Source organism: Littorina saxatilis, linkage group LG5, assembly GCF_037325665.1.
Source record: "Littorina saxatilis isolate snail1 linkage group LG5, US_GU_Lsax_2.0, whole genome shotgun sequence".
Taxonomy (NCBI): domain Eukaryota; kingdom Metazoa; phylum Mollusca; class Gastropoda; order Littorinimorpha; family Littorinidae; genus Littorina; species Littorina saxatilis.
Window position 1 is genome coordinate 1,726,595 of NC_090249.1, and position 13,985 is coordinate 1,740,579.

General features: G+C 40.9%; 1 protein-coding gene across 1 annotated transcript in view; it reads left to right on the forward strand.

Moving 5' to 3' along the window:
* The window catches only part of LOC138966044 (microtubule-associated protein futsch-like), a 61,753-nt gene that overhangs the window by 42,033 nt on the left and 5,735 nt on the right, over positions 1 to 13,985 (forward strand). The window contains exons 25-31 of the mRNA XM_070338132.1: positions 163 to 270; positions 3,520 to 3,790; positions 9,988 to 10,049; positions 10,805 to 10,913; positions 11,363 to 11,691; positions 12,816 to 12,910; positions 13,578 to 13,677. Coding sequence (XP_070194233.1) covers positions 163 to 270; positions 3,520 to 3,790; positions 9,988 to 10,049; positions 10,805 to 10,913; positions 11,363 to 11,691; positions 12,816 to 12,910; positions 13,578 to 13,677 — 1,074 coding nt within the window. The remainder of the gene's footprint in view (positions 1 to 162; positions 271 to 3,519; positions 3,791 to 9,987; positions 10,050 to 10,804; positions 10,914 to 11,362; positions 11,692 to 12,815; positions 12,911 to 13,577; positions 13,678 to 13,985) is intronic.

A 13,985-nucleotide genomic window follows, 5' to 3' on the forward strand; every position in this document is an offset into this window, starting at 1 on the left:
AGTGAAAAATATCTGACACTTTTGTATAATTTGTCTTTCTGATTTCCAAGGCTATTACATGTCTTCTACACAAGAAGTGAATGATAATTGGTATAGTGGTGATTGTTAGTAAGTAGTGTTTGTGTATTGGATTTAATTAAATCACAATTGGATTTCTTCCAGTTTGACATGGGCATTGAGGGTGAAGACTCTGCCTCCGATTTGGAGCTGCAGCAAAAGCAAGTCCCACAAAAGGCTTTGACTGCGGGGAAAATTCACAGTAAAACAAAGGTATAGGGTGACTATTTAGGTGCAGAGAGAGAAAGAAAGAGAGGTTTAAATTCTCTGTGCTATTCAGTTTGAGAAAACCTCAGATGTGCATGTAAGGAGGTAAAAGGACGTAACATACAACTTTACCCTTGCTTGAAACTCTGAAATATAAGTGTCTGACGGTACACAACATTTCACTGAGTACAATACACGTATTACACATTCTGCTCAAAATGAAACTTCAACAACTTTATGAGTGTAGCATTCAATGGTCCTTGATCTCAAAATGAAACTTCAACAACTTTATGAGTGTAGCATTCAATGGTCCTTGATCTTAAAATGAAACTTCAACAACTTTATGAGTGTAGCATTCAATGGTCCTTGATCTTAAAATGAAACTTCAACAACTTTATGAGTGTAGCATTCAATGGTCCTTGATCTTAAAATGAAACTTCAACAACTTTATGAGTGTAGCATTCAATGGTCCTTGATCTTAAAATGAAACTTCAACAACTTTATGAGTGTAGCATTCAATGGTCCTTGATCTTAAAATGAAACTTCAACAACTTTATGAGTGTAGCATTCAATGGTCCTTGATCTTAAAATGAAACTTCAACAACTTTATGAGTGTAGCATTCAATGGTCCTTGATCTTAAAATGAAACTTCAACAACTTTATGAGTGTAGCATTCAATGGTCCTTGATCTTAAAATGAAACTTCAACAACTTTATGAGTGTAGCATTCAATGGTCCTTGATCTTAAAATGAAACTTCAACAACTTTATGAGTGTAGCATTCAATGGTCCTTGATCTTAAAATGAAACTTCAACAACTTTATGAGTGTAGCATTCAATGGTCCTTGATCTTAAAATGAAACTTCAACAACTTTATGAGTGTAGCATTCAATGGTCCTTGATCTTAAAATGAAACTTCAACAACTTTATGAGTGTAGCATTCAATGGTCCTTGATCTTAAAATGAAACTTCAACAACTTTATGAGTGTAGCATTCAATGGTCCTTGATCTTAAAATGAAACTTCAACAACTTTATGAGTGTAGCATTCAATGGTCCTTGATCTTAAAATGAAACTTCAACAACTTTATGAGTGTAGCATTCAATGGTCCTTGATCTTAAAATGAAACTTCAACAACTTTATGAGTGTAGCATTCAATGGTCCTTGATCTTAAAATGAAACTTCAACAACTTTATGAGTGTAGCATTCAATGGTCCTTGATCTTAAAATGAAACTTCAACAACTTTATGAGTGTAGCATTCAATGGTCCTTGATCTTAAAATGAAACTTCAACAACTTTATGAGTGTAGCATTCAATGGTCCTTGATCTTAAAATGAAACTTCAACAACTTTATGAGTGTAGCATTCAATGGTCCTTGATCTTAAAATGAAACTTCAACAACTTTATGAGTGTAGCATTCAATGGTCCTTGATCTTAAAATGAAACTTCAACAACTTTATGAGTGTAGCATTCAATGGTCCTTGATCTTAAAATGAAACTTCAACAACTTTATGAGTGTAGCATTCAATGGTCCTTGATCTTAAAATGAAACTTCAACAACTTTATGAGTGTAGCATTCAATGGTCCTTGATCTTAAAATGAAACTTCAACAACTTTATGAGTGTAGCATTCAATGGTCCTTGATCTTAAAATGAAACTTCAACAACTTTATGAGTGTAGCATTCAATGGTCCTTGATCTTAAAATGAAACTTCAACAACTTTATGAGTGTAGCATTCAATGGTCCTTGATCTTAAAATGAAACTTCAACAACTTTATGAGTGTAGCATTCAATGGTCCTTGATCTTAAAAAAAGACTGTGAGACAAACAATGGTTTACACACACAAATCTTGACCCACCAAGACAAGGATAGCACAAATCTTGACCCAGCAAGACAAGGATAGCACAAATCTTGACCCAGCAAGACAAGGATAGCACAAATCTTGACCCACCAAGACAAGGATAGCACAAATCTTGACCCACCAAGACAAGGATAGCACAAATCTTGACCCACCAAGACAAGGATAGCACAAATCTTGACCCAGCAAGACAAGGATAGCACAAATCTTGACCCAGCAAGACAAGGATAGCACAAATAGACGATTTTCGAAAATAACTCCGTCAGGATTGTATGGGTTGTGAACGAGTGAGTACCCTTGCTTTACTTGAACAAACTTACCACACGTGGTTCCTTTTTTTTTCTTTTTTTTTCATTTTCATTACTTTATTGTCCCATCGCTGGGAAATTCGGGTCGCTTCCTCCCAGTGGAAAGCTAGCAGCAACGGAGTCGCGCTACCCAGGTGTCTGCGTGTTTAGGTGTATTCAGCCACCTGCACTTATGGCAGAATGACCAAGGTCTTTTACGTGCCATTGTGATGACACGGGGGTGGGACATGGCTTCCGTCTCTGGGTCTGCACATAAAGTTGACCCGTGTCCGTCCCAGCCCGAATTCGAACCTGCGACCTTTCGATCACAAGTCCAGTGCTCTACCAACTGAGCTACTGGGCCCCCTGTACACGTGTATGAGACACACACCCTCGCTAGTGACTGGCCTGTAGTGTCACATGGGAAATAATGTCATGTGGGGAAGGCCAGTCTCCCCCCGCGGGTTAGGGGGAAGAATTTACCCGATGCTCCCCAGCATGTCGTAAGAGGCGACTAACGGATTCTGTTTCTCCTTTTACCCTCGTTAAGTGTTTCTTGTATAGAATATAGTCAATTTTTGTAAAGATTTTAGTCAAGCAGTATGTAAGAAATGTTAAGTCCTTTGTACTGGAAACTTGCATTCTCCCAGTAAGGTAATACATTGTACTACGTTGCAAGCCCCTGGAGCAAATTTTTGATTAGTGCTTTTGTGAACAAGAAACAATGGACAAGTGGCTCTATCCCATCTCCCCCCTTCCCCCGTCGCGATATAACCTTCGTGGTTGAAAACGACGTCAAACACCAAATAAAGAAAGAAAGGAAGGCCAGTCGCTAGTGAGGGGGTGTCTCAGACAGGTGTACAGGAACCACGTGTGGTAAGTTTGTTCAAATAAAAGCAAGGGTACTCACTCTTTCACAACCCATACACACCCGACACAGTTATTTCCGAAATTCATCTTTTGGTGAAACTTATCTCCAATGAAGGCTCTTTGTGCTGTCAGATTGTCTTGGTCAGTACAGATTATTTTTGTTTTGTCTAACATTCAATAGTCCAGTCGACCAGCTCACTTTGCATGTTCATCATATCCACAATATCCTGTTACATTCCAGACCCCACCCATAGCTGCTGATGCCAGTTCCCAGGACTCGCAGGTGGAGGAGATTCAGGCTGCAGCAGAGTCGTCTCCCTCTCCCTCCTCCAATGCCTTGAGAATCACTGGGGGCAAAATTGCGCCAAGCAAACGCTCCAGCAAGGCAGGCAGAAAATCCAGCCACAAATACAGCCACAAGGACGAGGATGACGAGGAGGAAGAGGAAGAAGAAGAGGACAATGAAGATATGGAGAAGATGAGAGATTTGAAACGAAAGGGATTGTTATCAGGTACCGGTCTGGTTTTGCTTACAGTGGAACCCCCCATTAAGGGGAGGTGGGCCAGTGCACTACCTTTTTTTTAATTTTCAATGTTTTATTGTGTCTGAATGTTATTTTATGAAAGAAATGAACAAATGATGACAAAGAATAGTCACTTTTTGTATTTTTGGTTGCTGGTTTTTGTTTTACGCGACAAAAACAGTCAAAATACAGACAAAAGTGGAGTACAGGAGATACACGGATTTTCATCAGATGTGATTGTCACACTTCTAATTATTGTTTTATTTTATCCTTCTGGGTATGCTCTAGGGGATTACGAAGCAGATCTTGTTTATTATATTTATATTTGGAGTTAGGAACACTTCTTTGTTACAACTGTCAAACTTTAGGGTAACGCTTGCGAAATTATTTTTTGAAATAATCTGGATATGACTATAATAAAATTTCAGCAAAATCCCTTCGTAATCCCCCAGAATGTTATATTCTGCACAAACTACAAAAGAAAATATTGCTCTAGCTAAAATACAGCCAGAGAAATCGCGTAACCCAAGACGTAACCGTAGGCAAAATGGCTGAACTGAGAAAAACGACATTGAAGATTGAACACCACAGAAACACTATTGAAACGGACATACAAGGACAAAACTGTGTTATGAATGAACAGCTTAGTTTATTTGAATTGCAAACTACTTAGCCTTTAGCACGCCAGCAGAGAATTTATAGGTCCATCCTTTCTTTCCCTCTGTCAACCAGCATGGGGATACTGCCCCAGCGCTAAACGTGTATCAATGACCCGATTCTCGTTTGTATTTGCATGCGAGAATAACGGTATTTTTAACGGTAACTTACTTGAGCCAGAACGAGACTTATTTCCTTCCGTTATCTCGTCGATTTGTTGGTTTCCTCGAAGTTTTCTGCTTTTGTTTTTACATCGATACAGTACTTTGGTGCTTCGACAAGCAAGATGGAGGATGATGAGTTTGAAACTTTCGTTTGAGTTGTTTTTTGACAACAAATCTTACGTGGAATCTGAACGATTTACTGAGGAAGCTCTTCGCAATGAACTGTGTATCGCGGTGAAGAAAATGACACAGTTCGTCAAGACAGTGACGGAATTTACGAAAGCGCAGATTGATACAAACAGTTGCTGATCCAGTTTCGTTCGGGAAATGGCAGGCCCAGCAAACATTACCGATAATCTGACTGATGTTGGATACTTTCTCCTGTTTTTGTTTTTTTGCGTAGCAAATGCTCAACTTGCTTGTCGAGGAGATACTGCACAGAAACTGACTTAAATTCAGCGCAAAGCAAGCCAGTGCCGAGACGTAAAAAGTGTGCTGCATGGCGTGTTCGGAAATGGCGACCTGTGGATCTGCGTGGAGATCAAAGCTTTCCTCTGTATCGGAAACACCGACAGAATCCAAACTTTGGCCTAGTGCCAGCGGAACTACTTGTTGTTGCTAACCGAACTAATAAAGACATTGTCCTCTTTCTTATTTCGAGCCATTGTTATCGTATCAAAGGTTGTTTCTCAAGGAAAAATTCGCTTTCGGTTGTCACCGATCGTTTGATGTGTAACCAGGATGTTGTAAAACCGAGTGAACTTCGGGTGTTCCCGTCATGGCCGAGAGTCTCTTCGGTAGTTTCCGTATGCAAAATTCGTAAGCTGAGCATGCGCACTCACAAAGTAAACTGGTTCCCGATTTCGGTTTATGACACGAACCAATGGATGTCGAGTACCTTCCAAATAAGGACATTTCCGTTCGATTACGATTGCTGCCTTTGCAACGGACAAGTGGCTGAGTGAATGGAACATTCATCAAAACACTGATGTCATGTTATAGGTCAAGAGCTGCTGCGCAGTTTCGTATGTCGTGAATGCAGTTTTGCTGAGGACAAAGCCGTAACTAGCCTTTGAAATGAGACATTTTTTGGCGGGGGAATATCGACTACAGAAGACAATCAATGCCACACATGTTCACATTTTGTCTTTATTGACAGATAAATAGGACACTTTTGACAAAAACACTGACACACATGGATGACAGGTATGTTATGGAAACATAATCTGCTAAAATACCCAAAACAGTGTTTAGAACGATTTGGTCAATTTTGCACTGGCCCACCTGCCCTTAAAGACTTGATTTCTCGGATTTTTTTTAATTAAACAAATCGGGTCTTAAAAGAGAGGGAGTTTTAAAATGGAGGTCTATTTATAGAGGTCTATTTATAGAGGTCTATTTATAGAGGTCTATTTATAGAGGTCTATTTGTAGAGGTCTATTTGTAGAGGTCTATTTATAGAGGTCTATTTGTAGAGGTCTATTTATAGAGGTCTATTTATAGAGGTCTATTTATAGAGGTCTATTTATAGAGGTCTATTTATAGAGGTCTATTTGTAGAGGTCTATTTATAGAGGTCTATTTATAGAGGTCTATTTATAGAGGTCTATTTATAGAGGTCTATTTGTAGAGGTCCATTTATAGAGGTATATTTATAGAGGCATATTTATAGAGGTTATAATCTGTAAATCTACAAAAGCAAGCTCTTCGAGGGGGGGGGGGGGGGGGCTTAAAAGAGGGGTTCCACTGTAGTAGTTTAGCCAGGGAACATGGCAAATGAGATGTTGAAGTTCCTGTGTAAGACTGCATCCAGGCCTGTCAAGAGTGAAACTGTGCGCGCGTGTAGATGTATTTTTATGCGGGAATGTTGGAGCATACGAGGTTCAGATGTTTCTGTCTTGGCATTTAATTCATGCCTGAAATACTGCTTGTTATGACAGCAAAGTCACAGGCAGAGGATGCACACTTTTTACTTACTATTTGTACGTGACTGACAGCTGGTTCTCTCTCTCTCTCTCTCTCTCTCTCTCTCTCTCTCTCTCTCTCTCTCTCTCTCTCTCTCTCTCTCTCTCTCTCTCTCTCTCTCTCTCTCTCTCATTTAAACAGTATGTGTTGCAGGGCCATCATCTGCCATACATCCATCCATCTCTCTCTCTCTCATTTAAACAGTATGTGTTGCAGGGCCATCATCTGCCATACATCCATCCATCTCTCTCTCATTTAAACAGTATTTGTTGCAGGTCCATCATCTGCCATACATCCATCCATCTCTCTCTCATTTAAACAGTATTTGTTGCAGGGCCATCATCTGCCATACATCCATCCATCTCTCTCTCTCATTTAAACAGTATTTGTTGCAGGGCCATCATCTGCCATACATCCATCCATCTCTCTCTCTCATTTAAACAGTATTTGTTGCAGGGCCATCATCTGCCATACATCCATCCATCTCTCTCTCTCATTTAAACAGTATTTGTTGCAGGGCCATCATCTGCCATACATCCATCCATCTCTCTCTCTCATTTAAACAGTATTTGTTGCAGGGCCATCATCTGCCATACATCCATCCATCTCTCTCTCTCATTTAAACAGTATTTGTTGCAGGGCCATCATCTGCCATACATCCATCTCTCTCTCTCATTTAAACAGTATTTGTTGCAGGGCCATCATCTGCCATACATCCATCCATCTCTCTCTCTCTCTCATTTAAACTGTATGTGTTGCAGGGCCATCATCTGCCATACATCCATCCATCTCTCTCTCTCTCTCTCTCTCTCTCTCATTTAAACTGTATGTGTTGCAGGGCCATCATCTGCCATACATCCATCCATCTCTCTCTCTCTCATTTAAACAGTATTTGTTGCAGGGCCATCATCTGCCATACATCCATCCATCTCTCTCTCTCTCTCTCTCTCTCTGATTTAAACAGTATGTGTTGCAGGGCCATCATCTGCCATACATCCATCCATCTCTCTCTCTCTCTCATTTAAACAGTATTTGTTGCAGGGCCATCATCTGCCATACATCCATCCATCTCTCTCTCTCTCTCATTTAAACAGTATTTGTTGCAGGGCCATCATCTGCCATACATCCATCCATCTCTCTCTCTCTCTCTCATTTAAACAGTATTTGTTGCAGGGCCATCATCTGCCATACATCCATCCATCTCTCTCTCTCTCTCATTTAAACAGTATTTGTTGCAGGGCCATCATCTGCCATACATCCATCCATCTCTCTCTCTCTCTCTGATTTAAACAGTATGTGTTGCAGGGCCATCATCTGCCATACATCCATCCATCTCTCTCTCTCTGTCATTTAAACAGTATGTGTTGCAGGGCCATCATCTGCCATACATCCATCCATCTCTCTCTCTCTCTCATTTAAACAGTATGTGTTGCAGGGCCATCATCTGCCATACATCCATCCATCTCTCTCTCTCTCTCTCTCTCTCTCTCATTTAAACAGTATTTGTTGCAGGGCCATCATCTGCCATACATCCATCCATCTCTCTCTCTCTCATTTAAACAGTATTTGTTGCAGGGCCATCATCTGCCATACATCCATCCATCTCTCTCTCTCTCTCTCTCTCTCTCTCTCCCTCATTTAAACAGTATGTGTTGCAGGGCCATCATCTGCCATACATCCATCTCTCTCTCTCTCCCTCATTTAAACATTATTTGTTGCAGGGCCATCATCTGCCATACATCCATCCATCTCTCTCTCTCTCTCATTTAAACAGTATTTGTTGCAGGGCCATCATCTGCCATACATCCATCCATCTCCATCCATCTCTCTCTCTCTCTCATTTAAACAGTATGTGTTGCAGGGCCATCATCTGCCATACATCCATCCATCTCTCTCTCTCTCTCATTTAAACAGTATTTGTTGCAGGGCCATCATCTGCCATACATCCATCCATCCCTCTCTCTCTCTCATTTAAACAGTATTTGTTGCAGGGCCATCATCTGCCATACATCCATCCATCCCTCTCTCTCTCTCATTTAAACAGTATTTGTTGCAGGGCCATCATCTGCCATACATCCATCCATCCCTCTCTCTCTCTCATTTAAACAGTATTTGTTGCAGGGCCATCATCTGCCATACATCCATCCATCTCTCTCTGTCATTTAAACAGTATGTGTTGCAGGGCCATCATCTGCCATACATCCATCTCTCTCTGTCTCTCATTTAAACTGTACTTGTTGCAGGGCCATCATCTGCCATACATCCATCCATCTCTCTCTCTCTCATTTAAACAGTATTTGTTGCAGGGCCATCATCTGCCATACATCCATCTCTCTCTCTCTCTCATTTAAACAGTATTTGTTGCAGGGCCATCATCTGCCATACATCCATCCATCTCTCTCTCTCATTTAAACAGTATTTGTTGCAGGGCCATCATCTGCCATACATCCATCCATCTCTCTCTGTCATTTAAACAGTATGTGTTGCAGGGCCATCATCTGCCATACATCCATCTCTCTCTCTCTCTCATTTAAACAGTATTTGTTGCAGGGCCATCATCTGCCATACATCCATCCATCTCTCTCTCTGATTTAAACAGTATGTGTTGCAGGGCCATCATCTGCCATACATCCATCCATCTCTCTCTCTGATTTAAACAGTATGTGTTGCAGGGCCATCATCTGCCATACATCCATCCATCTCTCTCTCTGATTTAAACAGTATGTGTTGCAGGGCCATCATCTGCCATACATCCATCCATCTCTCTCTCTCATTTAAACAGTATGTGTTGCAGGGCCATCATCTGCCATACATCCATCCATCTCTCTCTCTCTCATTTAAACAGTATGTGTTGCAGGGCCATCATCTGCCATACATCCATCCATCTCTCTCTCTCTCATTTAAACAGTATGTGTTGCAGGGCCATCATCTGCCAAACATCCATCCATCTCTCTCTCTCATTTAAACAGTATGTGTTGCAGGGCCATCATCTGCCATACATCCATCCATCTCTCTCTCTCTCATTTAAACAGTATGTGTTGCAGGGCCATCATCTGCCATACATCCATCCATCTCTCTCTCTCATTTAAACAGTATTTGTTGCAGGGCCATCATCTGCCATACATCCATCCATCTCTCTCTCTGATTTAAACAGTATTTGTTGCAGGGCCATCATCTGCCATACATCCATCCATCTCTCTCTCTGATTTAAACAGTATTTGTTGCAGGGCCATCATCTGCCATACATCCATCCATCTCTCTCCCTCATTTAAACATTATTTGTTGCAGGGCCATCATCTGCCATACATCCATCCATCTCTCTCTCTCTCATTTAAACAGTATTTGTTGCAGGGCCATCATCTGCCATACATCCATCCATCTCTCTCTCTGATTTAAACAGTATTTGTTGCAGGGCCATCATCTGCCATACATCCATCCAAATCAACCCTGAAGAGAACTTTTGTATCCTTTTTAGTTTGTGTGAATTACAAAACATGCTTTTAGAGTATACATGATTGTTGCATCAACTACAGAGATGTTTCTTGCAGACACTTTGAAGTAGTAATGAAGAGACAGAGAAAAGGAAAGGTAATTTTGCCATTGAATACTGATGATGAATTCGTCGACAGCTTGTGAATTTTCTCCACCTGTTTAAAGTGACAGCTGAATGTAACATTGAAGCGTCCAAACAAAACAAGAAATTCCTTCGAGGTAGGAAAAACACCCCCGTTGGTCAAAGGGAAATAACCATTCTCACTGCCACCAACTGAGAAGGTTATTTCCCTTTGACCATTAATATGTCACTCTATAAGTCCTTGTAGAATCTTAATCCACCAATAACTCCCTAACCGTGTGTTTGACTGGTCCCAATTTTTGGAAGGACCGTCTCAGGAATGTATAGAACCTGTTCACCAAGTTTGGTGACGATCGGTCCGTTCATTCTTGAGATCTATATGCGAACACAAACACACAAACACATTGAGCGAAACCTATACACACCCCTATACCGGGGGTGTAAAAAGAGGACTAAAGGCTTCTTGAAGATAAATTTTATAACAGGACTTCTGGGGTTTTTTTGGGTTTTTTTACAGATTCTAAGTCAAGACTGAGAAAGAACTGAGAAACTATCTTGCTGAATGTATGAACTAGAATACATGGTATAAAATGGAGGCACATAGACATGCATACAGCCTGTGTTTTTCCTTAACCCGCTGAAGGGTGACTGTTCAGGAATAGAGTCGGAAGAAGAAGACAGTGATGAAACTTTGAAGAGATTGTGCCTGCAACCCAGAAACCTTTTCCCTGACACAGTGAATGTGTTACAAGGCAAGTCAACACTGTTCAAGTAAACACTGTTCTGGCAGTGTCCATGGAAACTGAAAAGCCACTTTTGATGCGTTAACCTAACTTTGTAGATTTTGTAGCGTTTGATGCTTAGGTTATTTTGTTAGTCTAATCCTAAACATGCAAGCATGTATACACACATGCCCGTACCCTCGTACATACGCATGTATACACACATGCCCGTACCCTCGTACATATGCACGAATGCACACTTGCACGCACACACACACAAACACACATGCACAACACAACACAGTTAACCACACACTGGGAATTAAGTCACCACAGATTAGGAATTGTGAGATTCTCACATTTTTATCTTCACGTACCATAAACTTTAGCCATGAATAGTGTACCTGAGTGTGAATGAAATAGTTGTTTCGCGTTTATAGCATGTGTCTTATAGTTATCCCTGCTTTTCTTTGCTCCAGAATCAGCAACGGAAACATCAGCTAGAAAGAGAAAATCCCAACCATCCACCAAACCTTCTCCCAAGAGAACTTCCAGGACAAGCACAACCTTCAAGACAAAGTCCATTCAACTAATGTCAGCAGATGTCAGCAACGAAGAAGAAGAGGAAGAAGAAATGGTGCCGGTTGAGATGACAGCCCCATCAGTGAGCACGGACGACATGTTGTCACAGCTGGGGACAGAGCTTGGTGTGGAAGAACCTATGGTTAGAATGTCGGCGCCTCATCCAGTTTCTGGAGTGACTTCGCTGCTAAAGGGATTTGGCTTTGACCTGCAGAAACACATCAAGGTGAGCTTGGACATTGGTTCTTTTTAGTCCAGATTTGTTGGTCGTGTGGTCAGATTTGTTGGTCGTGTGGTCAGATTTGTTGGTCGTGTGGTCAGATTTGTTGGTCGTGTGGTCAGATTTGTTGGTCGTGTGGTCAGATTTGTTGGTTGTGTGGTCAGATTTGTTGGTCAGATTTGTTGGTTGTGGTCAGATTTGTTGGTCGTGTGGTCAGATTTGTTGGTCGTGTGGTCAGATTTGTTGGTCGTGTGGTCAGATTTGTTGGTCGTGTGGTCAGATTTGTTGGTTGTGTGGTCAGATTTGTTGGTTGTGGTTGTGTGGTCAGATTTGTTGGTTGTGGTTGTGTGGTCAGATTTGTTGGTTGTGTGGTCAGAGTTTTGACTCACCTGAGTACAGTGTAACCCCCCTTTTGAGACCTCCCAAAATGTGAGAAAATCAGGTCTTAAAAAGGAGGGAGTCTTAAAATAGGGGTAATTTAACAGAGGTTATAAACCGTGTGTGTGAATGAGTGTATGTGCGCCTTGAGTCGCCTGTTGGTGAGATATGTGCGCGTTACAAATATTCGTATTATTATTATCTGAACAATCAAGGGAGAAGTCTTAAATAGGAGGGTCTTAAAAGGGGGGGGGGGGGGGTTCGGGTCTTAAAAGGGGGGGGGGGGGGTCCACTGTAATCGGGAGTCTTGGGAATGAGCAGTGTTAGGCAGTCTCCTTACTTTTATGTCAGGGTGAATATGGAAAATGAAATGCAGAAATTTCAGTTTGACTTTCCAATTTTAAAATATATCTTCATCTTTGGGCTCATGAGATTTATATCTAATGGTATGTGAATACATTGTAGAAATCTGTCACTGATCAGACAGAGGATAATTTCATTTTGCAGTTCCTGTTTGCAAGTATGAACGATCAGAATGTTTGATCATTTAATGAGTGTGCATTATTACATTTGTGATTTATCTAGGGTATATAATTGAAGTACTTGATTTTTGTCGGGGTATGGAGATGAAGTGTTAGAGAATTAGTAGACCTGCCCATCTTCATGAAATTGACCATATTCAAGATTACAGCCATATTAACTTCCCTTTCACAGATATAAGCTGTGCTAGCATAATTGTTGTTGTGTTGTAGGAGAGGAAACACCAGGTACAAGAGTTTGCGGAAGGTGCGCTGAAACTGGCAAGCAAACGGGTCAACAAGATATGGACAACTGGTAAAGACAAACGGTAAGATTGAAAGCATTCTGAAGCATTAACTTTACATCTGATTCAGATGCATATAACTGTAAGATAAAATGTAGTGTATATATTTTTTGTTTTTAACAAATTGTCTTTTTGGAAAATGTGGCAGGTCAAAATGAGTTGTATTGTATTCCATAGCATTAGTGTCATTGGTGAAGAAGAACAAGTATTCAGCTCATGAAGAGCACATTGCAGTAAGTTTAACTGCAGATTTTATAACGCGGTCATTATTGCTTGCAACATTTTAACAAATGGCATTAGATAGTAATAGTTTGTTATTGATCTTGATTTGTAGTATTTCACGGGTACAAACTGTGCATTTGTTTTCATGACCAACTCCCTCTCTCTCTCTCTCTCTCTCTCTCTCTCTCTCTCTCTGTCTTTCTCTCTCTCTCTCTCTCTCTCTCTCTCTCTCTCTCTCTCTCTCTCTCTCTCTCTGTCTTTCTCTCTCTCTCTCTCTCTCTCTCTCTCTCTCTCTGTCTTTCTCTCTCTCTCTCTCTCTTGCTCCCTCTTTCTTTCCCAACAATTATGGGAATTAGAATAGTCCCTCTCTGGCCGAGGGATGGTTGAAAGAAAAGCTTGTTAGTAATGCTTATGCCACAAAATAAAATTAGATTTAATTTGATTTGATTTGATTTCCCCCTTGCTGCAGGGAACAAGTACTGCACAACTTCAAGGAGCATGTGGTGACAGAGCTGGAGGCACTAGAACAGGATGTGGGTGCGCTCAGTGACATTGAAAAGAAAGCAGAGGTAACAGTTTCCTCATGTTTGGGCAAAGGTGGATGGGGGGGGGGGGGGGGTGTAAAGTCTAGTTTGTGTGGTGTGGATCCCCCTTTTTACCACCTCCAAATGCCTGAGAAAATCAGGTCTTGAAAAGGGTAAATTTACAGAGGTTATGAACAGAAAATCCGATCTTGAAAAGGGTAAATTTACAGAGGTTATGAACAGAAAATCCGGTCTTGAAAAGGGTAAATTTACAGAGGTTATGAACAGAAAATCTGACAGAACGGAGTCTTAGAAGGGAAGGAGTCTTAATTAAATTGGGGGTCTTAACACTT